Source organism: Bombus terrestris, chromosome 3, assembly GCF_910591885.1.
Source record: "Bombus terrestris chromosome 3, iyBomTerr1.2, whole genome shotgun sequence".
Classification (NCBI taxonomy): Eukaryota; Metazoa; Arthropoda; class Insecta; order Hymenoptera; family Apidae; genus Bombus; species Bombus terrestris.
In genome coordinates, this window is record NC_063271.1 from 4,451,920 (window position 1) to 4,478,843 (window position 26,924).

General features: G+C 36.7%; 2 protein-coding genes across 16 annotated transcripts; one reads left to right on the top strand and one right to left on the bottom strand.

Moving 5' to 3' along the window:
* The first annotated feature begins 22 nt into the window (after nucleotides 1–22).
* LOC100643845 (carbohydrate-responsive element-binding protein) lies at nucleotides 23–25,724 on the top strand. 15 transcript variants are annotated; one of them, XM_020868679.2, is made up of 16 exons: nucleotides 23–281; nucleotides 4,357–4,726; nucleotides 15,057–15,163; nucleotides 19,031–19,104; nucleotides 19,726–19,851; nucleotides 20,125–20,359; nucleotides 20,586–20,681; nucleotides 20,764–21,037; nucleotides 21,112–21,640; nucleotides 21,770–21,949; nucleotides 22,078–22,222; nucleotides 22,382–22,587; nucleotides 22,860–23,323; nucleotides 23,411–23,534; nucleotides 23,621–23,750; nucleotides 23,880–25,724. In XM_020868679.2, exons 2-16 carry the CDS (start codon nucleotides 4,374–4,376, stop codon nucleotides 23,999–24,001), a joined length of 3,165 nt encoding a protein of 1,054 aa, XP_020724338.2. In that variant the 5' UTR covers nucleotides 23–281; nucleotides 4,357–4,373; the 3' UTR covers nucleotides 24,002–25,724. The 15 variants fall into 15 exon arrangements, with proteins under 15 accessions (XP_020724338.2, XP_020724339.2, XP_012176028.2 ...); XM_020868680.2 differs by having other exon boundaries at nucleotides 22,490–22,587; XM_012320638.3 differs by having other exon boundaries at nucleotides 20,146–20,359.
* On the bottom strand, nucleotides 24,225–26,898 carry LOC100644283 (RPA-interacting protein). The gene is made up of 3 exons (XM_003394175.4): nucleotides 26,757–26,898; nucleotides 26,394–26,625; nucleotides 24,225–26,328 (listed from the first exon to the last, which is right to left on the bottom strand). The coding sequence occupies exons 1-3, from the start codon at nucleotides 26,856–26,858 to the stop codon at nucleotides 25,994–25,996; spliced, it is 669 nt and encodes a 222-aa protein (XP_003394223.1). The 5' UTR covers nucleotides 26,859–26,898; the 3' UTR covers nucleotides 24,225–25,993.
* Between the last annotated feature and the right edge of the window lie 26 nt (nucleotides 26,899–26,924).

Below are 26,924 nucleotides of genomic sequence, written 5' to 3' on the forward strand. Positions count from 1 at the left end.
ATGTCAGCTGTGTGACACAGAGTCGCTAGTCGTCCGTCGTAGACGCGGATTCGTGCAAATGGCGTCACTGGCAGTATGAGCGAGCGTATGCCGTCTAATAACGCGTACGGGCCTCGTCCGGGCGCGGCGCCGCGCGGCCCAGCCTGACGGCGAGCGTGAGTGCGACGATATTGGTCGAGATCGAGGGAAAATTAATACAAAGAGATCGTTAAATTTCGTCGTCAAGTTGCAACAGTGTGTACGTATCAACGACGAGTGGTGACACGCAGTGAAAAAGAGAGGTGAGTTGCCAGATAGAGAAAGAAAAGTCGACAATAAAGAATTCTGGTGATTCTTTACAAGAAGTGCTGTGTTACGCATACGTGTTCATTATTCACGAAATAAATATATCCTCATCATGCATACGCTTCGGGTATGTTTTCGATCATCGACTAATTTTTTTTCTACGCGAATGACGAATCTATATTATGCAGATCTTTTGATTGCATCGATGTTTTTATGCAAGAAGATGTTAGTTAGTTGTTACAAAGTATAAGAAGCGCGCGATACAACTTCTACCACAGGGTAGTAAGATAAAGACGACGATTCAAAGCGAATTTCTAAGCGACTTTTAAACCATGATAGACAAACACGATGAAAGGAAAGGAGTAAAATGTACGCGCAGTACATACTTTCCTCGTTCGATTCACAACCATACTACATAGTGACAGGTGCCATGCGTGTATCATTGCCAAATCTATCTTCACTCTTTAAAATACTATATCGTTCTGTGTATATTTTCATAGAAACGAAATATCAAAAATTAGTATTGTTCTTCAACGTGATTCTCATCTAAAGTATCATACGATCGTTATGTTTTATTGCTTAATGCGTATATTTGCAACGAAGCGTGTAGTATGTTTATCTTATAGAATGATTAGAAATATTCTTATCGTGTTTTGTAGAAGTTTTTATAATACTGTTATTCTGACAAACTATTTGAATATATGCCGTTGTTATCGTGTAATCAGGACGGCCATGTTTTTCCCAGCTAAAAAACACGTTTCCCGTGGCCACGCGCACGTGTGGGCGAAGCAGAATGTTTTTGTTTGCGCCGCGACGAGTTCCTAAATACGACCTATGGTTGCATAAGACATAAGACATAAGAGATCGAGGTGTGCCTATTTGAAAAGAGTTCTGGCGTCTTATAAAAACTCTAAGCTCGTTTCTATCTTCGATACACAGCCAGCCTCGCGAAACGATACAGATTACAGAAACAGAAACGCGCAGTTATACTAATATTGCCTTTCCATACATAAGATGGGATGACAAGTGTTTAAACAAAATAGAATCACAATGGAACATTTGATACAGTACGCATGGTATGTATTTCGCGATTACGTCAGAAAGTATTGCTTGTTATCCTCGTGTACGATCGCGCATTTTCTACTCTTCTAATTTATCGATAGAGATAGATTATCGATAGAGTCTACGGTCATAGAACATGCTTTCCACGATAAGAAAATTTCAGTAGCTATATTAGCGATGCTTACTATATTTTGTTTTCTATAAATATAACAGAATTTTTAAAGCTACACGGGGAAAGGAAAAAACCTTCGTATATGAACGGATAAAGCGGTTAACCTTACCGATACCAAGTGACTCCGGGGTGAAAGAGCATTAACACTTTTAAGATAATAATGTAGTGGAATATTAAGGCCATTTATTAGATAGGATTGTTGCAAAGGAAATCCGCCCTGATAAACTTTCTTGCGTAATATTGCAAAAAAAAAAAAAAAAAAATACGTGGTACCGTAAACAATATTAGTAAAATCGTGATCATTGTCAAATATGACTTTGGAACTTTTTATCAGCGGCTAAATGCTATTTTATTCGTCTGTTCGAAAAGAAGTAAGTACATTTTACTTTCGTGCGATTGAAATTATAATTGTACAAATTTCATCTATCCTATGGATAATGTTGGTAAATTCTAATGCGTTTATAAAGATATATCGTCAGCTGTTAATACCTAGTCGATAAATGGAAAAAGATCTATTCCCGAAACCGGTTATAACGGATCAACCCATAATTTGCGATATCATGTGTGCACTATTCGATGCCTATTAGAAATGGACTTCGATTTCCGTTAGACGTTTTCGTAACATATATCTCGGTGAAGGTTTCCACGCACCTTTATTAGAGGTATCTAACACGTAATGCATGTTAAAATCGACGAACCGTTGAACATACGTTCAAGCTAACTCTTTTACAACTAGCACGATTTTTTACACTTTACAGAATTACGATTGGGGTCAGTCGGTAACCAAGTTGCGGTTTTTCAAGTAATTTTAAATTTTGTCATTCTATTCAAATATATGTAACTTCATGTAGTTTAAAAAAACCAGTACAAATAAGAAAAATGTGCATTATAAAAACACGCTTATATGAATAAATATTAGGCTTACCTAGTTCTTCTGCAACACCTCTAACTACATGTGTTAGTTTTTTACCTTATGGCTCAGCATGTTAATTAATTCTGTCATTGTAATCAAACCTCAACTTTCTAATATTCATTGGATTTTGCTTATAAGAAAAACTAACATGCAATAAGTAAAAAAGTTAATGTGCTTTAAAGACGAAGTAACGCTACGAAAAGACGTACGAATTGATGTGACATTTTTCCGTACGATCTTTAACCTATTAAGACGAGTTAACTCATCGCTCAGATTACCAACCTTTCGGACGCAATTTCTTTATTTAGGGATCTTTTATCTGTTTACGTGTCCTTTTATTAGGGATAAATTATACTATATTTACCATGCATAAAGTTAAAATTCGAGCACTATTCCTACTTGTAAGTTATAGTACAAAAAATAAATTAAGTTTACTAAAATAAACATATATCCGATTTAATATCGTTGCGTCTTATTCTAGTTACCTTATCACAAAGTTATCGTATCGTTATAACGCTACATTTATGATCATTTTCTTATTAAATCTTGTTAATTTATAAACTGCAAAACAAATTATATCGAGTACGATATAACCAATAAAAATACAAAAACTAATACGAATTATACCAAAATATGTTTTGTATCGAAATTTTTATTCTTTCACAAGAACAAAAATTTAAGGCGGAAACAATGATGTGGTTAGGAAGTTAAGGTTTTAAATACAAAGAAAATTATTTGTATTTACTCGTAAATGACAGTTGATCTGCAAATATGTGTGGTGTTTAATTTTAGACAGGGGATATCTGCGGTTCTGTCGAACAAGTCATTGACCATCGAAAATTCTGGCGCGCGGTCACGTTTTCATGGAAATAAGCGGCGACTTTAACGATTCCCGGTCGTTCAACCAGGCATAAAGGTTGTTTACATGCTCTGAATTCGCACGTTAGCAAAGGATGTATTCCAATGGGAAACGTTCTCTTTCATTACACTTCAAATGCTTCGTAACAATCGTAGCAATAGCTTTATTAAAAAAAAATACTTAAAAAATTTCTTAATGAGAAGATTCTTGCATATAATAAGGCGCAGGGTTAACGGAAGTGGAGATAAAAAAAAAGAGCGGAAGCAAAGTTCATATTAATGAACGAAAAAGATAGACAAGCGTCGAATAGAGAATTATAGACTTATCAGCGGTCCGATAAATTTGTTGTGTCTGGCGGGAAGGATTCATCCTATCGGGATTAAATATGTAGACTTTGTAACCTAGAGAGATTTTGTGAAATGAGGTCGGTTAACACCACTAAATTCTACGCTAACGGCCTCGTTCTAGATTTCTTTGTATTTCTTTATCACCCACTCATATTTTTTTTCTTAAATCTTCTTTTTTTGAAGCCGTGTTGCTCCCGTATTATAGATGGCGTGGCTAAATTGCGGATATTTATGCAAATTTATGTTTTCTATTAATACAGCTAAAAGAATGAAATTGTTTCACTTACAATTAGAAAATATTAAAAGATGCTATAGTACTTAGCCTTAGGTTACAGTAATTTGAATAAACCAACACAAGCTAATTCGAAATCAGATCAACTTACCAAACATACTACAATTTATAATCAGTTAATATTCGAAGTAAGGAACTTTTGGAATTTTTTGAACAACTTTTTACGGAATTTTTACGGAAACTGTATCGTTCTCTCCCTTTCGATATTACCGCAAAACCTTCAAATTTTGTATCGATGCAATCCTATCGATCTCCAATAATATTCATCGTAAAAAATCGATGACCGAGAACAAATCTGAAGCTAACGAGAAACACGCGATTCATATTTAAAAAAAAAGAGTAACAACAAAATTAGAGAAAAGAATGAAAATTAAAAAAATGGAAAATGTGCGTGAAAATGCGTATCGACGCGACTGTGATCCGCAGAGTGGCGCTGAAGAGGGATGCAGGCCGAACTGGTGTACAGAAAGCCGTTAACAATGATGACCACAACGTCCAGCCAGAGTTTTCATCGTCCTGGGACAGGGAGAAAAGAGAACAGCGGTAGAGACTCTCGCGAGACCATACACTCTGGTCACTTTATGGTCTCTGACTTCGAGGCGGAGGCCCAGGACGACGAAGATGAACTTGCTGTCCCAGTGCCTGATGAGGAAGCTGCCAAGATCGCGATTATCGCTTCCACAGGATTTTTACAAGAGAAATTTGCCAGTAGTTCTTCGAACGACAAAACTTCTCAGCAACTCAGCATTGAAACGTCCTTGAACAAGTTGTTCCAGTGCATGTCGCTCGCATACAGGTGAGTTTCTCTTTCCCATCGGTTTTTTTTTTCGCGAATCCGTTTTCCTTTCGCCTGTTTTCTTAGGTTACCGGCAAGTATCGTTCATAATTTTTATTAAATCTCTACGCTTTCTTTCACTTGTACTATTGGCTTGGCAACTAAGTGATTGCGGATTTTGGCATTAGGTGGTATCGACAAAATCCGCAATCACTTAGTTGCCAACCCAATATATCCAAGCTGCTATTGTATAAACACATACGATTCTTTGTCCAAGCAGTGATTATCGATTATACCGTTCCAACTAGAAATTGTATTTAAATTATTCAAGAAATATCCATCCATCCAAGTCGTTCGAATAGTTATGAGTATTAACGCATATATAAATTACAAATGGATCTTAACATACGATGTAGTAGTATCTGTCTTTTCATCGATCATGGAATCGTCAAAGTCGTGAGAAATCGCGTTTCAGCAATAGGAAGGAAAATCAAACTTTATACCATCGTGCCATTAAATAGAGCGGATAGAAGCGTCGCATGCTCGTCTTGCAACAGTCTCGTGATTTCAAAGTGTTCGGACGTTTTGCAAGAACCCGCAAGCGAATGCGTGACGTTTCCTCTCGCAATCGGTTCCCTCGGGAGATTAGTGGGACAGCGCAGATTCGATGGAACTGTATTTCGAGCTCGGCAACCGGACAAATGCCGTGCCGCCGGCATTCCGCCTGATAACGGACAATTGAATTAATGAAGAAGAGGCCGTAGAACCAAACGACAACACCGCAATTAAACTCGGCCTCGACGAAGCCGACAGTCTGCCTCCGCGACAATTTCCGTTTCCCCTATACGGGACCGTTCGAACCCCGTCGCGAAGACTTCCTTTAAATCCTTTCGACTTCTCGATCAACGAAGACGAGCTAACTCGCCGTTTGGAAATGTTACGATCGAAGGCATAGATAAAGAAGTACTCGTAATCGATGGATCATTGTCCATATTTTGGAAATTTAATGTAGCAATGTTGCGAACACGTTGATAAACTCTGATACAGCGATTAAGATTAATAAACATTTCTCTCTTGTTTCATATCGTTCTTTCGATAAATTGATTAAAAACTCGCGTTGTTTTGAAATTCGTGTGAATTTCTCCAATTGGAAATATTATTTAGAGTAAATTATTTTGTCGTTTTATCGTCGAATCTTTTCGATTTTGCTTTTCTATCTAATCGTCCAGCATTTAACACCAAAAAAATGGATTAATTCGATCTTTTATTTTTTAATGGCCAGTTAATGTGTATCGATTAATCGGTCGATCGAAAGCCTGAATGTTTTGAAAGTTTGATGAATTATCGATCGATTATGGAGGATTAGCGCTTGAATCCAAGCATTAGATCGGCCTAACTAACGTTTTATTGAGGAAAGAGGCTTATCTAGATTTCGTGTCTTTCTTGTCATTTTGCCATTTAGGAGTATCGATTATAAGTTTGTCTTATCTGAAAACAGTCGATATCGAGGTCCTATAATCCGAGTGCAGTGTAATCGAGAACAAGACTCGTTGTTTGAAGTATTTTTAACGTCGAATCGACCAAATGGCGAAAACACTTGTGGCCCGTGGATATAAATAAATACTTTGGTCGACGGTTTTATCCGTAATTCAATTTTTATGACTCGCAATCTCGTTGTATCTTGCTCTTGCGAAAGTTGGCGAGAAAAAGGAGAAAAGAGAAGAACGTGCATGTTTGTTTCGGATACACGAATTTGATCGCAAGATCGTCGTGAAATTCTCGCCTGAATTCACGACGATATTAAAATTAATTTTAACGTGATCAATCTAAGTATGCCGATACCATCGAGATTATCAGATTTTGCACACGATATGTGGTGATTTATAGAGATCTAGCCGATCGGAAACAACCTTTGTCCCGAAACGACGTACGTTCGAAAAATTCCGTGGTTTATCAAGGCTGTTTATGTAATTGATAATTTCGAGCGGACAATATTTAATAAGTAGCAATTACGAAGACGAAAACAGATTCTAAAAAGAGGAATCGTGAAAACAGAAGAGTATGCATTGACGAAAATAAAAAATGTTACGTTGAATTAACGCGAAGATTTCTATAAATTACTCGCAACAACGTACAGGAAGTTGTTGCTAGTTACATTGTGCTATCTTGTTATCGTTCTTGATCTTTTATCTCTGCGGCTGTTGCGACGATTTCGTTGTAATTATATTCCTGCGATTAAAGTGCAAGAAATTCGTTAATTACGGGCAATTATTTGTACAGAAAAAATTCGTATCTAAATGAGAAAATGTACAACCGTAAAGCATATTTTCTTAATAACTGATTCTAATTGTCAGAAGTCAGATTCTATAAAAGATAGTCTATATCGTATTTCATCGTCGTATAAAAATGTACAGAGTGCATACAGCGACCATGGCTAGCCGTATTGCTCTATGTTGCTCACTGTAACGCGTTCCTATGTACATGATCACTTTCGACCAATTGCTTGCTTATCTTTATGATTGTGTTGGGTCTATCAGAAATAAACTAATCAATAATCAAAGTCGCATTCCTTCGTCTATTCATCGTTTCATCGAAGTATTTGATACACGAAAGTAGAAAATATCTATAATAAAGTACATACGTACGTACTTGTAATAATATCTAGTATCAAGAGCAGAGCAATCATTTCGGCTTACTAGGTTCTTTCTTTCTTTTTAATTAGTCTGTTTCGTTCTATAAAAATTCGAATTTGCATAAACATTCATAAATCTTTATTTATAAGCGTATCTGCAATTATATGGAATACAGAAGAATTATATGCAATTAAATCATAAAGTCCGTGGACCTGACTACTTTCAAGAATTATACGAATTATATTATGTAATTATGCAACATATCGAGTATAAATGTTGGAACGTATCGAATGGAAATTAAGCATAATGAATTATTGTTGTAAATAGAGATCGTTTTTATTGCAGGTTACAGAAAAAAAAGAAGAAAAAAGAAAAGAAAAAAAAAGAAGAGAAAACAGAATGCAGTAAGACACGTTAAAATGAACTTCGTACAATTAACGGTGTACGATGTAGTTCAGCCATACGCAGAGTAAACGCATTACTTTATTCAGCCGGTCAATCGTTATTTTAGCCCGTCCTCGCGATTGGATAATAAATGAACCTGATATCGTAATTCCGCCGATAGCGTTCCATTGTTATTGTTCCGTCTTCCCGATGAAAGGGTTAATCGATTGATGATGATTTACGTCGGAACTGCAATTGGACGCGCGAAGTGAAAAGACGTATATATCTTTATCAGTGGAAGAACGGTGATATTATTGTCATAATGACGCAACGTAAACGTTCGTCCTGAACAACACGCTCGTAAATTACGTGTACACGTTCACCGTGTCAAAGAATGAGAATAAAATGAAGGAAAAGAGAAGAAAAGCAATGCCGTTTTCTTGAATCTTTAGCGGCTTAATAAGATATATATATATATATAAATATAATTTTTTTGGCCTATTTTTTTTTCTTCGCTTAAATCCAAAGATTATTTTATCGAAAGCGAGATAGACTTCTGGGACGGCAGTCGTATCAGATATGTCGGTGGAATAATTCTGACACGCCTCTTGTCCTTCCGTTGTGTGTGTGTCTACGAATGACTGATAAATCGTATTGTATCTTATCGATGTACTCGACCAATAATTTGCTCGACATTGTAAAGTATCTCTGATACGCCTGAAAATCTCTCCTATTTGATCTAAAAATATCCAAAATTTTTGGGGGAAGTTTCTTATTTTTTTCTCGAAGTAAGAAAGATCTGTGGGAATTTATTCTAAAATTTGAAAATCAAGTTTAAGTAACAGGTTGGTTGGTTTTTCGCTGGTGCATGATTTTCGAGAAACGCAGAAAAGATTGTCGAAAGATCATAAAAATATGTATATCTGATATTTTCCTCGAGAAAGATATAAAAGTTTAGAGGAGTAGGATAAATAAATGATGTACTTTCTTGATTGTACAGATTTCGTATGAAAGTGATAATACTTTTATTACGTGTTCCTTTAGCTTAAGAAATCGTAAATAGACTATTAATATACGTGTCATCTACATATTTAGCTTACCAGCATGGTTTTACGTCAATAGGAGGAAAAATAATGTGAGATTTGAAAGTCATTTAGATGTTTTGTTACTTTACTAGTAAAATAAAAAAAACAAAGCTGTGAAATATCATCGTGTACGTAAATAAGAAACTCGAGCAAAAACGCGAAATCAGAAGTCGAAAGAACAATGTCGGGTCGAAATGCTTATCTCACGAAGCCCTTAGACTTCGACCAGCGCGTTACGTCCACGGTTCTGCCCGCAATGACGTCATTGTTGTCACTGCAACCTATGAGCGACATTATTTCGAGAAAGTTTCACTTGTTGCGACCTCGTCGTCGTTACGTCTTTCGAGACGACTACTCGCGATAATATCCCGAAATGCGTTGGCAATTCTGTACCTCGTCTAAACGAAGATTAGATCAGGCCATTTTTCCATTATAGCGCGATTTAACGACTCCCTAATTGCTTGTATCGTTAAAAAATAAGAACGGTTTTATCACGATTGTGTTTACATAGCAATTGCCCTGTGCTAAATTTAATTGTCCTCCCTAATGAGCGTATATTATTATTCATAAGCTTGCACGCACTTTGTAATAATAAATGTCCCAACTGTGATAATATCTAGTATTGTGACTAATGGGCAAGTACCTGGATGTGTTTAAACAGCGTATTTCGTCAATAACAAACGTTGCATTGTATCGATATGTAACTGTATTTTAGCGTTTGATACTGGTTAACTCGATTTTTCTTTGTCCTCGACGTTTTCCTATCGCGTTCGTGCCTTATCTTGGACACGAACCTAATTCACCAGCCGCAAAATGCCGTAAAATACCGTAAAATACCGTAAAATACCGTATGTGGATAAGATATGTGACACGTTCATTGACGATCCTGCTTGATACCGTTCCACTCTTTGCTCGATAGTAAACCACGTGTTTGCGTTATTCAAGCAGGTATCGCGATCGTTCTATTCGACGTTGAATGGACGCTTGAATGGACGGAAATCAATAGCTCTTTTTTCACATATTGTTCGATGTAGGTTGGACAGGAGGTACTTTATACAATTAGGTTTGATCGATTTTCTTTTTTTTTTTTTTAAGATCGGTCGGTAATTTTTGCTACTTTAAGTGGTTGGTTTTTCGCCGTAAATAGGAATTGTTTCAGTCATCCGAGAATCACAAGATATCGCACAATTTCGTTTGTTCAACAAATTTCATCATTTTCTTAAAGCGGAGCTTTAAGTTCCTCGATGCACCGGATACGCCCGTTTCAAAGTTTTCAAATTCACAAACTCAGCATTCAAAAATATAGATTTCAACGCGTTTGAGGAACTAGGCTAAATAGCTCAATTTGTTCGTAAAGCCGCGGTAAAACTTCCGCGAATGAAAGAGGTAGGTAAGAGAGAGAAAGGGAGCGAACGAGAGAGAGAGAGAGAGAGGGAAGGAGGGAGCGAGCGAGAGGTGGAGGACAGAGGGAGGAAGCTAGAGAACTTCTAAACGGTCTCGTGCAAGGGATAGCGTGGAGCATGCCAGGTCTCCGGTTGCACGGTAGCCGTTCTCTCGCGACACGCGTAACTCGAAAAAGTAAATCGAGCTAAATTACCGTAAAGGCCTGTGTGTCACAACGTGTCTTTTATCGTGCAAGGCCACTGCGTCATCGAGCACAGAGGCACCGCTCGCGTGCGCTCAGTGTTCCCCGCGAATATAGGCGCGAACACGCTCGCTTTTCCATCGCACGAGACCCTGTTTTTCTCCTTTTTATCGTTCAATGATTCCAATTCTACCCTCGCATTCTTCTTTTCTCTACCCTTTCATTTTACGATATCTCGTTTCTTTTAATTTTCATTTTCCATCGCTATACCCACTTCGAAGCTTTTATTCCCTTTTCCGCTTCTTTTTCTTCCTGTCCTTGGTCTTCATATTGGTTTATTACTTTCTGACCGTCTCTTTTATCGCCACTATGGAACACTTTGGTCTCGATCCCTGTATCTATACCCGTTTCGAAGTTCTCGTTGCTTTTTACATTTTCTCTTCTTTTCCCTTATTCTTGCGTCTTGTTAATCGTCTGTCACCTTTTATCTGGCTCTTCCGTTTCGATCGTCCAAGCACCTTTCGATTCCGTTCCTCGACGCAGTCGTTTTGAAGCTCTTATCGATTTTTCCTTTCTTCTTCTTCTTCTTCTTATTTGTCGCATTTGCCTACTATTTGCTACGCGTCTCTTTTGTTTCAGTGAAACGTTCCTTTCGATTTCACTTGCTATGCTCGATTTGCAGTTATCGTCAGAGTTTTTATCAATTTCCGCCTATATGTATGTATACACGTGTACATGTACATGGTTGCACATTCCGCTGAATGAAGCTTAACAACGCATCTTACCGAACAGTCACGTGAGTGAACCTGATGATTCGTGTAATTCGATATATACGAACATGTGACAAACTTTCGTGATCCGTACTAAGCCTACAGCGATACGAGTCACCGGAGATGATGAATTTTTAGGAGATCTTCGCTCTTTTTTCTATCATAGATAAAATTCGTATTTTTGTATCATAGATAATGGCGCGTCTCGTTATAACAATGACGTAATTGGGGGAGCATAAATCTCTCGACTCGAGCAATTTGGAATTTTGCTTCAATGCGTGAACACGCATCATCAAATGGAACACGGTTACAAACACGTGATTATTTACGACGAGAAGATTACGCGTTCTCGTATCGAATTCATTTCCCAGTTGAAACGTTCCCGCGTTTTACAATCGCCACCAGTTATAAACCACTCGGATATTCAAATTTTATTCAAAAAATCTCTAATGCGCAATTTGTACGACGTTAATACTGCTATGAAAATATCGATGAAGCTTTAAGAATCTCACGAGTCGTTTTGCCAAGTCGAGATGCTAAGAACTATCAGTCGTACGTAGAATTAAAAAGTTTTGCTGCTACTGTACGTTCTTAAAATAAGACGATCGATGCATTGAAAAATTATTTAGGAAGATTACAACAGAGCGTCTTTAAGTCGTTCTAATTCTTCCTGAATTCTTCTTCAACAACTTTCCTCCTATTTCTGGTATTCTTCGTACACCGATTCTTTCTGGTTGCGTCGTATTCGATATAATAATCTTTCAATTGGTAAACCAACAAGATTTAATAAGAAAATCGTTACAAACGTGTAGTAGAATTTTCATTGTTCTTCTTTATACCGCGTCCAAGTATCGATCGTTTAAATTTGTAAAACGAATATTGTTGCCAAACGACGAAGTCTAGGATTACGATACGCAACGCGACGATTGCGATGTCGATCGATGAAAATAAAAATGTTGCTGCGAAGAATATCTGTAAAAAAACACGTAACTTTCAAGTTTACCTTATCTATCGTTTTAAAATGACCGAGAAATCTAAAATTTTATCTGTTACGTTCCTTGTATCGTCTTTATTTTTCATCGTTCGATCGAACGTGTCTAGTCATTATTGCACGATAATTTGTGTCGTACAATTTCGCCTAAAAGATAAAAAGCACAGGAAATTTCAAATATGTCAGCGTATCTCGAAAAATGAAAAAAAAAGTACTGGATAACAACGTATTGGACATTACGCAACTTTGTAAAAGAGTTGAAATTGAAAACAAGAAACTCGAAGCGTTCGATGGTGAATCTAAAGAAGAAATAGGGAAATTCCACGACAAAACGACGAATGATAATCGACTTTGCTGTTCTCCGTCGGATAGATCGAGTCATCGGCTGTACGACGAACAAATAAATCGTTATCTGATAACGAGATGCTCACGGCTAATTAATCGCGATGGTATTCATCACGCTTAGACAGAGAAACAGGTGGATTTCGCGAGAAACGACTTTGCGTTCGAGTGGCTCGAGTCCTCGATGTTATTTCGCTATCGTACGCTTTCGACGATTCATTCTTTGCACTCATCCAATACGCGATAACCATTTAATTGTTGTATTAATAGCGGATGATGAGATTCCGCTACGTCGGATGCTAAGAGTCTAGAGAAATCCAGACGTCGCGCTTGTACGATAGAATTTATCCATTTTTGGGAAAATTATTTAACGTTTGAAAAGATTTTGAGGTGGAGTTGTTCGGTTGGAAATATCTGTTTCCATGAAACTGGAGATTTATGCTGATGAGATTTTGAGAGATCCGACTAATTAAATTTGATAATTCCACGTAGCAAATGTCCGATCGATAAGGAATCGACTTAGATTCGAATCTAAATATTATATTCTTGATAAAAAGACGAAATGGATGGATCGGGAGAATAAAATTGGTTTTTTTTTTCAGATATTAAACCACACACAACGAATTTTTTCTTTATTTGATCATTTAATTAATCCCATTTTTATCGTATAGAGAATCTTCCTTGGAAAATTTTCTTAATTAATATCGTCGATCTTAGCTCTTTATCGAGATCAGGCAGATAACTTTTCTAAAGATGAAGCGAGCCAAGACGATTTTCTAATCGGCTCCGACTCTTCTACAAACATTATTTTATCTTTCTGAGAGGTATTATACAATTCTGATTATTATTACGATTATGATATTTTTCTCGCGTAATTCGATCACCATCTCGGAAGAAATTCAAGCGTTTAACAACCACGCGTATAATATACATTATATATGAAAAATGAAAAATAATTTTATCTGTTGACTTTGATAAATTCGTTGCTGGAAACTTCGATATGCCATTATTGAAATATATAAATAAATTGCATAAACATAACAAGTTGGAAAGACTCGCTGCAGCCTGTGTGTCGCCTCTGCCCTTATTTCTCCTCTTATCTAATCGATTTAATCTACGAAAAAAATGAAATGCTGACAGTGGACTCGGGTGATCAGAGTCCCATGCCAAGAAAGGAAGAATATCTGCGGCACTCGTAGTAACGCGAACGCTCGTTAGTGGAAATCTTACTACCATTTCCAGCTGTTGACTTTTCGACGATGTTACATCGCCGCGAACTTTGATAACGAAAAACTTGTTCCGACAGTAGATTCCTACGTAGATCGTTCGATTCTTGTTCCTCGCAGGATGGCAATCGTATACCCGTTGTCTCGGAAAAGAAAAGGAAGACAAAGGATCGAAACGTAATCGTTAAAAAATGCAAAGAACCAGATTTGTGCTGTAAAATGAGAAAACGTGCCTTGTGTAACTTACGCCTCGCAGGATTTCATCGATAACATAAATTGAATAGCGTAAGCAGTTTTTCCATTAGTGAAAATAACAATTTCCTTCGACTGGCTCATGGATATTTCAGCGAACAGGTCATCGTTGTTTCCGATCTACCAAACCCAAATTCGCAGTGTTTCGGTTCGTTCTATCTCGTCTATTCGCTGCTCGTTCTTTCTCGCTTATATTTAGCCCGCTCCTCCGCCTTCGGATAAGTACGAGAAAGTGTTTACCGTGTTCGAACAAACATACGTAGCTTCCTTGACGATAAATCCGCTAGCGAATCGAACGTCGTTAGAATATCATATCGTAAAGATAGCGTAATCCACGAAACTTTTAGATCACCGTAATGTCTATGTAGGTCGTCTATGTAGGACACCATTTTTCCATTTGGGAGACTAACGTTAAATCATTGGATTCGCTGAGAACGTTGCATCGTGGCGAAAGCCGCGTTAAACTACGAGGAAACGTCTCGATAAGGATTAATTAGTCTTTCTTGGACCTGGAAATCTTATCTGAATGTTTCAAAGCTCCGTCGATTAGCTGCCGAGTACTTTACTACGACGCTGACTTACTACGGCAACTTGCTCCAACTATACTCCGCAAAAGCAGATAAACTCTGTGTTTGCGTTTCGTGTCTTGTCTTAAGTTTTCAAGCTGTTTGCCGACGATTTACATTCGCTCGTTTCAAGATGTTTCTCCGGGTATATCTTGTTTTTACGGTGATTTGAGTAAATAACTTTTAGGTTGAGTCATTTTACGATCGATTCGCGGATTTTCACTTTCGCGTATTGTTCAACTTCTCTTGCGTTCTTTCCATCGTCTCTGACCAAATAGTATTCCTTCTTCTTTTCTTTCTTTCTTTTTTTCTTTTTTTTTATTGTTAGAAAGTTTCCCAAGTCCAGCGAGTGAAATTTATCTTCCATCTTCGTCCAACGAATATCCCATTTCTTTTCTGTAATAACGTTCGTATAACGAAACGACCAACTGCTGTAAAATGCACGCGGTTCGTCGATCAAATGCTCGGAATTTCAGTTTACAGTGGTATGACGTATGGGCATTTGAATTTGTTCCAGACAGAAATTGACATCGCCCAAGTGGAATCGGTTCAAAGGGATCAGGCTGAGATGGAAGGACAAGATTAGACTGAACAACGTGATATGGAGGTGCTGGCACATGCAATGTAAGGAAACGCACGTGTGAACAGAACGCAGAACCACGACCGTCGATGCACTATAAATATAAGAATAACGTATGTTTAATACGAGTAAGATCGTTGAAACGATCAGAAATTAAGCGATCAGGATGTTACGCGGATGTTTGACGAAGCAACGCCAATTGTACGAAAGACGTGGATTCTTCGATCGTTTCGAAAAATGTATAAAACAAGTACAGACGATATAACCGGAAATAGTAGGCGAATCCCGAGACACATTTACACCTCGAAACAAGTTTAAATTTTGCTTTAACCTTTAGGCCTTTAACAATCGTTTCGCGCGATAACCCGAGGCCGCCGTGATAACGACGATCGTTAGTTTTATTTTTCTCGTAGCGACAACTTTTTCCCCCTCGGCTAACTTGTCATGGTCAACGGTTACGGTTCGAGGGTCACAGTGTTCGTCGGAGAATGAGCCGGGAAAAGAAAAAAGGCGTTTTCGAAAACTTAAACTTTCCACACCTATTTACCTTCTGTAGTCTTCCTTCTTTGCAACGAAATTAGAATTTTACGTTCCTCGTGTTTTCCATCCGTTTAAATAAACCGTTAAGTTTCATCTTAAATCGTACCGATCCGGACCATACCGATTACGAAAACCTATCGATCGGAATCGTATCGTATTTGAAATTATTTTTAGCCATTAAAATTTTCTCAGCGTTCGAATCGAAACGTTGTTTGCGTTAGTCGAAACTTGCAAACCTTTAGAATCGCTCAAACGTTATTTCACTTCGAGTTAACCGCTTTATTCGTTCGCTGAAACCATCGTTTGCTATTTTAAATGAAAACGTTGCTCGTCCGGACCATGATAAATTTCAAATTACGAAAGTCTTGATATTGATACTAGTATCGTACTGCTCTTTTCGTAACGCGGGAAATTCTTTCGAAATTTACACTACACTGCCCCGATGTACCTATTTTCTCTGTTCGATCGCGCTGTTTATCCCTCGATGGCAATCACAGATAAAATTTTAATATCATCGTCCCGTAATTTCATTTACAAGACACCGCTGTAAACGATAACTTTGCTATTGGATTGGCAACTAAATGATTGCGGATTTTGTCATCGTCATGGTAATTCCAACCCAATACTTTCTACACCTCGTTCGGTGTTAAAATACAAATTTCATTCCTAAACAACTGAAAACAATAACTCGCTATTTTCTATATTCCTAAATACGCTACTGGATGCTTCAACTTGGTTTTACCTCGTTAAATCTTTTGCTTGCAAAAATATACCGGGTACATGTGGGGCAGTTAGAGCCAGGCACGTCAGCCACGTATAGTTAGACTATAAGGATGAAAATCATTTTCCGTCGGTTGGAGAATCGCACGATTGAAAAAAAGATTCAGGAATTTATTCTGCAAAGAATTTGGAAGACAGTCACGGTTTTTCAGTTACGATCGAAAAACAAGAGTGGGGCGAGATAAGACATAATCTAAAGCCAAATTAAATTGATTCAAGATATTCAGTGGCGAAAATAAGACGATAGGCCGTGGTGGCGTATAAAATAAAGAAATATCTTGCACGTGACACGCCAGTGACAAAGAATCCCCGCCAGCGGCTACCGCGCGTGGTTTCTTCGCAAGTTCCTGCGAAACTTTCGAGCAAACTTCAGTTTCGTGGATACCGTCATAGCAGGAAATTCGAAATTCTTAGTCGCCGCGATATTGCGTCTTTCTTCCATCCGTTCGGCTTCCAACTTCCAATTTTTAGGGAAATCTCGACACGGCTTTTCGCATCACACGGGACCGATTCCGATAATATTCGACCTAAATATTTCGGATTAGTTTCGAAACAAGTTCCAAGTTAGAAAGTAAGTTCGTTGGGAATCGAAGCACCGGAGAAATCGATCGAGGTAAAGTTCAGCGGAGCAGGTGATTAAAAAGAAATCCAAGTTAAGATCTTTGGATCAGTGACGTAAAATAAAGCTAGTGGCTACGTTATCGAACGAACGAGGAATTATTCTTATTTTTAATTTCTTTCTTTTCTTTTTTTTTTTTTTTTTTTTTTTTTTTAAGAGAAATAAAGATTCGTAGTATTTGTTACTAAGATTTAAGACTAGTCGACGAGTTAATTTTAACGAAGAAAGGATGATACATCGATATGCGTCGAGATCGCATAGACGAGAAGACGTACTTTTAAATAAACCGATCCGCTTGAATTGTGCAAGAGACACGAGCGAGCGCAAAACCGTATCTCGTTCACTGACATTTCGATCGCCGCGAGTGCTATTTTTAAATCCACCGCCTCCGCGTTCCCGATTGTCCACTCCTCAGCCTTACAAATATTCATTTACTTGTTTCTCGTCGATCAACGAATAAAATACCAACCGATCGAGCAAAGAATTGCAATTAGATGTAATAACGAGAAAGAAATAAAACTGCGTCACGTGGTGATAATGCCAAAATTTAAAAGTAAACGAGGTCAGTAGTAAGATCGAGAGACACGGGAAATCGCGCGAGCTCTACGTAGCTTAGCTTCGGACGAGTTGATGTAAAAGAAAAGAATCTCGAGTGGTTCCTCGTTCGTTGACGCTTCGCTCACGCTGAGAATCGCGTAGCGTAACGTTCGCAGATTTTACGTACAATTCGTGTTCGATCGCCGAGTGAAAATAAGTAAACGTGATATTTTCCATTCGACCCGATACGCAATCGAGATCGATAACAATTTGTTTGTTGCATATCTTTGTTTTCCATTCGAAGCGAATATCTGCGACTTTATTATTCGTAAGAATATTCCGCAAACTCTTGCAAATTTATTTTAAAACCATAACTCCATTTCTTCGAATCGCTCTAATTTTTCTTTTCTTCTTCTTCTTCTTCTTCTTCTTCTTTTTTTTTTTTTACAAAGTTTACGCTCTTCTGTATTTTTTATGCTCACCGTAAGTCGATCGAACATACTTTTCTTAACGCGACATCGTTTTAACTTTTCGCTTGAACGTCGTTTCATTCGATTAACGGGACGAAATTTGTGCATCAAGGGAAAAGGATAGGAAAGGTGCAGCACGAGCAAAGTCAAAACGGAAACTTGATCGAGTTGGAGGCGTGAAACGGAGGGACATCGACTTTAGTTCGCAATCGAGACAGCATCGCAGGACTTTGTACCTGCTGTCGTTAGTGATTACGAGAATTATTTCGCGAGTGCGCTACAAAATGCGTCGCCGCAAAGTCGGCATCGGGACGCTTGCGTCTCTTCTCCGATGCAACGAGCATATCGAGCATGGCCGTAGGTCGAAGGGCAGCTAACTAATCATTTCAAACGTTCGCGTGGTCGACTCAATTAAGTTCGTCCAAGGAGCACGCATCGTGGTTCGTATATGAACTTTTTCTTTTCAAATAAAAAGACGCGACGTTCTTCTCTTGGAAAAATTGATCTTTCGGTAGCTACAAAATCATTGTGCTACCTTTAGAAGCGCATTCGATCAGTCGTGGTTCCGTTGAATCGACGTACGCGAATCCAATTGCATGTTATCACCAGAGATTGCAATTTTTGTTCTTTTTTAATCCGGTGAAACAGATATTGCTGCTTCCTTTGGATCATTTTTCATTGTAATGTATTTTTCTATTATTTCTACAAAAAGCTTGTTAAATTCGTTGTAAGGCAAATTTATATCATAAAGAATATCTTTTTTAATATTTGATATTTCATCTTTTTTTTTTTTTCTTAAAGAGGGAAGAATTAGCGGATGACGTAAGATAAGGTAAATTTGTATCGTGAAATAAGAAAATTAAAAGATTGAATTTTTTCCGATTTTTTTTTTTTTTTTTTTGGTAGAAAATCGGCGATAGACGCATGTTATAGTGAGAGTTTCAGTTATCTTTGTATCATTTCAGTTATATTGAAGCAGAACACGCTGGTGTGCCAGTTCGCGTCTCCATTGGATGTTGATACTCATAATAAACCCGAGGTACGTTTAGTTATCACTGAAATGATAAGTGTTCGATGCTTGTCGAGCATTTTTCTTGCGGCGATCTTGCGCAGAGTGTCTCAAAGTGGAATCGAGCAATTTTTCTTTATCGTCTCGACTACTTGAAAGAAGAAAAAAACCGTCGTTATCTTCTTTGAAGTTAGAAAAATGAGCGTGTCCTGCAAACGAAACAGCAGCTCTCCTCTGTTTAAAAGCAGAGACTGTCAAACAATCCACTTAAAATAGATCGCAATTGAGTCTAGGAATCAGCGGTATATTCGAAAAGTGCTTTGTAAATGCAGGGTAATGGATCGTTTAAACGACGTCTGTTAAACTTCCTGGTTACAGAGAATTATTTTTGTAATTGCGTTAAAAATAACTGGACGACGTTGAAAGATCGATAGAGAGAGAGAGAGAGAAAGAGAGAGAGAAATTAGTTTTCACCAACGTTAGAGCGCACACTGTAAAAATGCCAATTGCTTTCTTATGTTCTTTAATTTATGCGAAATTAATTTTGAGACAGCCTGTATTTTGTAATGAAAGAACACGATCGATAGCAGTTGTAAAGTTTTGCAACTCGATAACGACGTACATAAATCTAAAAGATGTGTTTCTTATCAGGCGGTAGTCTTAGAGGGCAAATACTGGAAGCGAAAACTTGCTGCGGTTACTGCGGAGTACAAGAAATGGCGTATGTTCTACCGGAACAAAATCCTTGGTTGGACGAACAAGGATGGCACCGAGATGGTATTCCTCGATCCACGAGTCACAAATTTTCTACGATTAAATTTGCATGAAACTGAGAATTAAATATAGGCGTATTGCTATTGCATTTGCCTCGATTAATTTTTCAAATTTCAAGCAAATGTATCTTTCAATTAGGTCGAGTTTCAGATCGTAATTTCCCTTAGTTTCTTTATCGTGAAATAAACTTTTTATTTTTTCCAAAGATAGAAACGTTCAATACATTTGAATTTTACAAAATTTCTAAGAGCCACTGGTATTTCTTATTCATAGTAGAAAATGGCGGTATCGTTTCAGATGGAATCGATGGACGTGTTAGATTGGGGCAACGGATTGGGCATCTCGGGCAACTATGGTGCAGGTACAGGCAGCACACACGGTGGGACCAGTGGGACTCCAGGAGGAGAGAGTATGATGGTTGATGAAGATTACATGGAGCTCATGACTGATACGTTATTTTCGACAATCAGTTCAAATCAACCAATATACTTTCCCGATCCGAGAGAAATTGGTAATTGGCTAAAAAATAAAATTATATAAAACAAAAATAAGCGAAAGATCGATAAGGATGGCGGAGATGATAAGAGAATAATATGTGTGTCGATAATTAGAGCGTTGTAATAGAAAGAATGAAGGAGAAAAGTTGAAAGAAACAACGCGAACAGTATAGTTAATGTACACGTATTGAAACAGATGACACGATAAACTTTATTTTATACGGTTGCTTGTAATTGTAGCGCGTGGAGCTAGTCTGGCGGATTTTATACAACCCAGCTTGGGACCGCTCCAGCCAAATTTAGATGATTTTATGGACACTCTTGAACCGTTGCAAGGTATCCGATCAACGTGAAATTCACTGTGTTATAGGTATGGACAATAACGAATCAATAATATTCATAAATCGTAATCTTTTAGAATTTTTAAATTCGAAGTTGCCCCCTGTCCCGGAAGAGGACGACATGTTTCGAAATAGTACCTTGAACACGAACTATCCTGATCTCGACTTAATGACGCCTATGAATCAGATAAACGAGCTGAGCCAAGAATCAGCAGCAAAGAATGAGCAAGCTTCACAGCAGCCAGCGTTAGCACAGAACGAACAAGGAGGTACTATACAGAATCTGCAATACACTGCAAAAATATATACTCAACCTCAGCCAGAGCCAACGAATGCGTTCAGGAATAATATGTGAGCATCGATCGTTCATTACTTAGAATGTTTTACAATGAAATTCTATTTTAACTTTTACATGCACGTTATAGAACTCTGAGTGAGAATTATAGTACCATACAACAAAGTTATGAACCTGCTGCAACCAGTCAACCTGTCAGGGAAAAAAGTCGACCAAGTAGAGTTTCTTCGAGGAATAGTCGAGTGATCCAGCAACCTCAGCAACAACGGACATCAACGTATCAACGAACGGCGCAACAACAAAATTCAGCGTACCAACAACAACAAGCTCCGCAGCAACAACCTTACGCCATGGAGATCCAATCCGTTCAATTAACACCGGTTCAAAATCAAGTGCAGATGCCAGCGTTGAACGACCAGTCTGCTCAAATCCCGCCTATCGCTGCTCATGTTCAAAATCTGGTAACGGTACAGCAAACTTTTGGACAAACAAATTCTACAGTGTCGACGCAACACAGGAGCATCAGGCCTCTACCACCGGTCGCACCGATCTCATCAAAACCGTACAAAGTCGTTCAACCGCAACAGTGTTATAAGTTTCCCACACTTCCGCAAAACTTTAATGCGCAGCAATGCAAATTCAACACCAATAATTTCAAGGTATTTATTTCACAGATACAACGTGATATGTCTTGTTTCATTGAAACGTGATGTTCGATTTGAATAATGCATTAACGAGGCGGGAGACTGTGATTAGCGATAAAAACAGATTATCGTGATATTTTTCAGACACACCCACCGCAACAAGTCGTATCGGTTTCCGCGGAGCAACCGTCGCAATCACCGATACTGTTACAGTGCAGACCCTCCGGTTTGGATCTTACTACGCCGACCGTACAACCTACGAAATTGTTACCGCAACCTGCCGCGTCCAATTCGGAGAAAGAGGAAGTTTTTGCCGTACCCAAGGTTTATACATAAGCTACAATAATACCATATGAAATATAAATCAATTTTTTCCATTTCCTTTATCATATACGAAGCATAGGAAGTTAAACAAATTTATAATGAAATCACGAAAATGTTTTCTGTTTCAGTATCAGATGAAAGCAAAGAATAGGTCTCGAAGTAGTTCGTCCTTAACCGCATCAAGAATCCATCCGCCACCATTAGTATCAGCGGCGAGCGATCCCGCTCTAAATCTAAATAACAATGTTTTGCTCGCACAGTTACTCACGAATAGTATGTATTTTAAGAAACGTAATCTTTGTACGGCTTTTCTCTATATTTTATAAATCATTTAATGGCGACATGACGCACAAATTATTGAGAAATCGATCACACGGTATTATATATTTTGTCGATAAAGAATATTATGAGAGCTTCAATATCGTTACATAGACACATCTGGTGTACACACAATGAATATGACGGCTGATAATGTAATGCCGACAGTGACCCAAACAACTACTACTATGAAACACATCTTACCTATGTTTCCACCTTCAGCTTCGCCTACGCAGGTAACAACCACCCACCATATTACAACGCCGGTCACTGTCCAAACCATGCAAACATCTACGATGCAAGTGCAACCGCAACAACAGGTATATTTTTTATTGCATCTTATTTCGAAATCAAAAGTTATTTAAATCAGTGTCATTCAAGAAGAGGGTACTCTCTAATATTCATAAAATTGACCCAACGTTTTTACGCTATAATAGCATACATAGTAGATGAGACTCTTTAGTTTGAACCACGAGGACTTAAATAATAAGTCACATAAAGATATTATATTACGTAACATTAATACCGACGATAATAAATCTTCAGCTTGTATAATATTATATGACGTGTTCAACTGTATGTTGCATATTAGGCAATGCAACAGACTACTTGCAGCCAACAAATGCTATTAAATACAAACACCCAAGCGCATCAGTCACAAAATAGTCCCGGGTCACCAAAGGATAGTTCTAACGCGCACAGTCCTCAAGGGTTAAACCTCAGTCCTTTGCACAGTCCGATGAGTATAGGAAGCCCATTGTCACCGAGTAGAGGTTACATAAAAGGTGAATCAGAACGGGGACAATACAAAGAACAAAGACGAGTCGGCCACATTCATGCGGAACAAAAACGTAGATATAATATTAAAAATGGATTTGACATGCTGCACAATTTGATACCGCAGCTTAATCAAAATCCGAATACGAAGATGAGCAAAGCCGCTATGCTGCAAAAAGGAGCAGATTATATTAGGCAGTTAAGGGCGGAGAGAAATCAGTTGAAGGAGGAGATGGATACTTTAAGACATCAAATCGAGTGCCTTAATACGTCTATTAGGTAATAAGGAAATTAAAAAAGACAACAATTAATATTATTTCTTTTAAATCGTTATATAAAACTTATATATTGAACACTTTGTTACAGTAATTGTCAATCCATGCTTCCTGCAACGGGCGCTCCAATTTCTAGACACAGAACGAATAAAATGAAAGAAATGTTCGATGAGTATGTACGCACGCGTACACGGGAGAATTGGAAATTTTGGATCGTATCCTTTTTAAAACACTTTTTATGTTTTTTTTCTCTGTTCTCGTTCGTGAACATATGTTATACATTTCCTTAGAAAATGATTAGTTCAGTGTATTGCTTGAGCCTCTAATGATTTCTTTCAATACCTCGGTATCCACCGCGAGTATTGAAGATCTATATAGAAGTACAATATTATGGGTCGAGCAACATTGCTCACTCGTTGATCTCAGACCAGGTTCGTATCTTTTACAACAAAACATTAGCAGTGGCATAATAAAGTATTAATATTAATAAGTTACATTTATAAATACACGGAATTATTAATCATTTTTAATTATTAATCATTCCTTGTCTTCAATTGTAGCCGTTCTGAACTCCCTAAGATATCTGTGTACTGCCACTGATATTCTATCAGATCCTGGTCGCCTGCCCGAAGAAGCACTCGCAGCAGTTAATCGCACGGAACGGCGACGATCAACTCAGTGACCAATTATAATATGCGAATAAGTCGCGAAACGTGATTTGCTTAGACCTTCGAAAGAATGTGCGAAAGAAAAGCAGTTACCGTAGCAGTAAGCCAATTTAGGAGAGAAACTTACGTGAAAATTCTTAAGACGATTCTTTTTTACAGTAGTAGACTTTCAGATTTCCTTTTGCAACGATTGCGGTTGAGAATGGAAAGAACTTAAAGTGCAATTTTTCCCTATCCTTCTCAAAATTGTGACCATAAAATTTAATAATTAACTGTTAAAAGAGTATACAAAGATGTACATGAATTTACTCGCAAACATTTAACAAAATATATATTATGATATATAGACTGTTACAAATTTGGAACACGTTGAGATTTGAACATCCTTTTTTTATAGCGGTTATCGCAATTGTTCATATGTTCGCATAAAATATTATAAAAAATGAGAAAGGACATTCGTATTTATTAGGTAATTATATTATATGCGTTACGTTTATGTTCACTCAGCATTAAGAAAAGAATTATATATAACTTTACATTTTCATAAATTGCGATAACAGATTTTTGCGATAAATTCCTTTCTTTTTTCTTCTCGATGCTTCATTAAATTCATTGTAATACTTGATCATACAAACATAAAAAAAGGAAGGAAAAATGTGTAGAGCAAACCATTCCATTATATTTTTACTATGCTTGTTTTTATCTAAATACGTCGTTTATGATAATGCTAAAGAAAAGGAAATCATTATCTTTGGAAATTATTCTCTTTCTTTTTAGATATCGTTTCTTACTATTTTTAAGATAAATATATTCGTAAAACTATATTGCGGACTTAATTATATGTTACACTGTTGGTATATTTTTATAATAGTTGAAATATAAATAACTTTCGTCAAAAAATCGTTTACTTTTAAAAAGTCTTTTGTTAAGATCGACGAATAATAAAGAATCATTTATAATTAATGTCAAGTAATTAATTACATTTTTTTATGTTACTTGAAAATATATACTTGAGTATACCTAGATGAAATCGGTGCCATGAAATTATAACAAGAGACTGGAGTAAGAAACATAAATTGTTGAAAATATCTGATTAATCTTTTAGCGTGAAAACTGCAGTTTAAAACTAAATATTTCCAAGTTCGATCTTGTATTCTATGATGAATAATACAGCTGTTGATACTTGCATAGTAATAACTTTGAAAGGATAAAAAGTTTATATTGCAGATAATTAAACGCATATGAAGTAAAAAAAAAAATGGGTTGCTCACAAATTACAAGTTTATTATATACTATTAATGTTATTAAATATGAAGTTTTTAATACGAAATTTCATGTGATAATGTACAAATCATTTATAAAAGAATTCAACAATTAGGGCTTAAGCTATAAAAGACTTCTGCATATTGTAATATTGTTAGCTTTAATATCAATTGTATATAGCAAAATGTGAGCGGTGAAGAATCTTTAAGAACTTTCAAAGTTGTTTTAAAGATTGTAAAAGTATAAATTTTACATTTTGCAAATACCTGTTCAATTAATTTTTACAATATGCAGTTGTTTTTTATTTAACTTTACATTGTGTATGTATAAGTGATAAATAATATAAAGAAATCAACAAAGGGGGATGTTTTTTGTACAATATGTATCATATAATCTTATAAAAATCCATGTATTGTTATTCTGATTACCTTAAAAGAAATTAAATTTTACTTTTTCTCTCTCCTATGAGCTTAACATTAAATATTATTAATTTTTTATTCATGTTTTTTTTTTTATTTCTAACATTTTATTTAAAAAGAAGCATTTTATTATCTAAATTCTTTTCTGGATATTAGTCTGATATCCAGCATTAAGTTTCATTCAAATGTCCATCAAGTGTATTATATATTAAGGGATTATTATTAAAAACTTAAATTGGACATTGATTATATAAAAAAATATAGTTCTTTTCAGTGATTGTATTATTCTTGAAATCTTTTGGTAATTAAAGAGGGAATCAAAACTTATATTATTGATACCCACGTGGAACATTCGTCACAAACTAGATACAAGGATATCTTATTGTTCTCAGATAGAGGAAAAAAGCTAGGTATTTTTCTACAATGTGCAGAATGGTTATTCACACAGTTATTAATACGATATCCTACTTCCTTTACATTGATACAATTGTTCAATGCAAAATCACAAGATATACAAGTTACTTTATTTTGTTTTTGTGTTAAATTAGATTTCTGACATATAGGACAAATAACTTCTTTGTCTTGTTCATCTGCAGTGAGAGCTAACATTTCAATTTCTTCTTGTGTCATTTTTTCATATTCTTGTAATATCCACTGTTCTATAAATAACAGATAAACATTACAATTTGCTATATAGAGTAACAATTAAAATTATTAATTTCACCTTCTTCACTGAGTATTTCATTTTCTAATTCTTCTTCTTGATGAAGCAATTCATTAAGAAATGATGTATTGTCAAAAAAATCTGGACCAAGATCTCTAGTTACGAGATTATTAAATTCTTTACGTACGATTTCAGTCAACGTATCTTGTACATCTCTCGAATTACTTTCCAAACCAAATCTACGTTTATTAAATAATTGTCCACGTTTCTCTCTCATTCTTTCTCGACATCTCTAAAATTAAATTTTGTTGCACTTTTTGTTGGAATACGACACAATTGACAAAGCTTTATATTGGATTACATATGAATTTTATTAATCTTAAATTTACAGAATTACAAAATTGAGAATATCAGATGGCTAACCTCTCGCAACACCTCTTGCAATTTCGGAGAACTGTGTCTAAGTTTATTAGCACTGTTCCTAATTTTTAATTTTATACTCATGGTTGGACTTCGATTCTCCATGTCTTTCTTTTATAATTAAATACTATTTTATAGTCAAATTATACGAAAACAGATAATACAAAACAA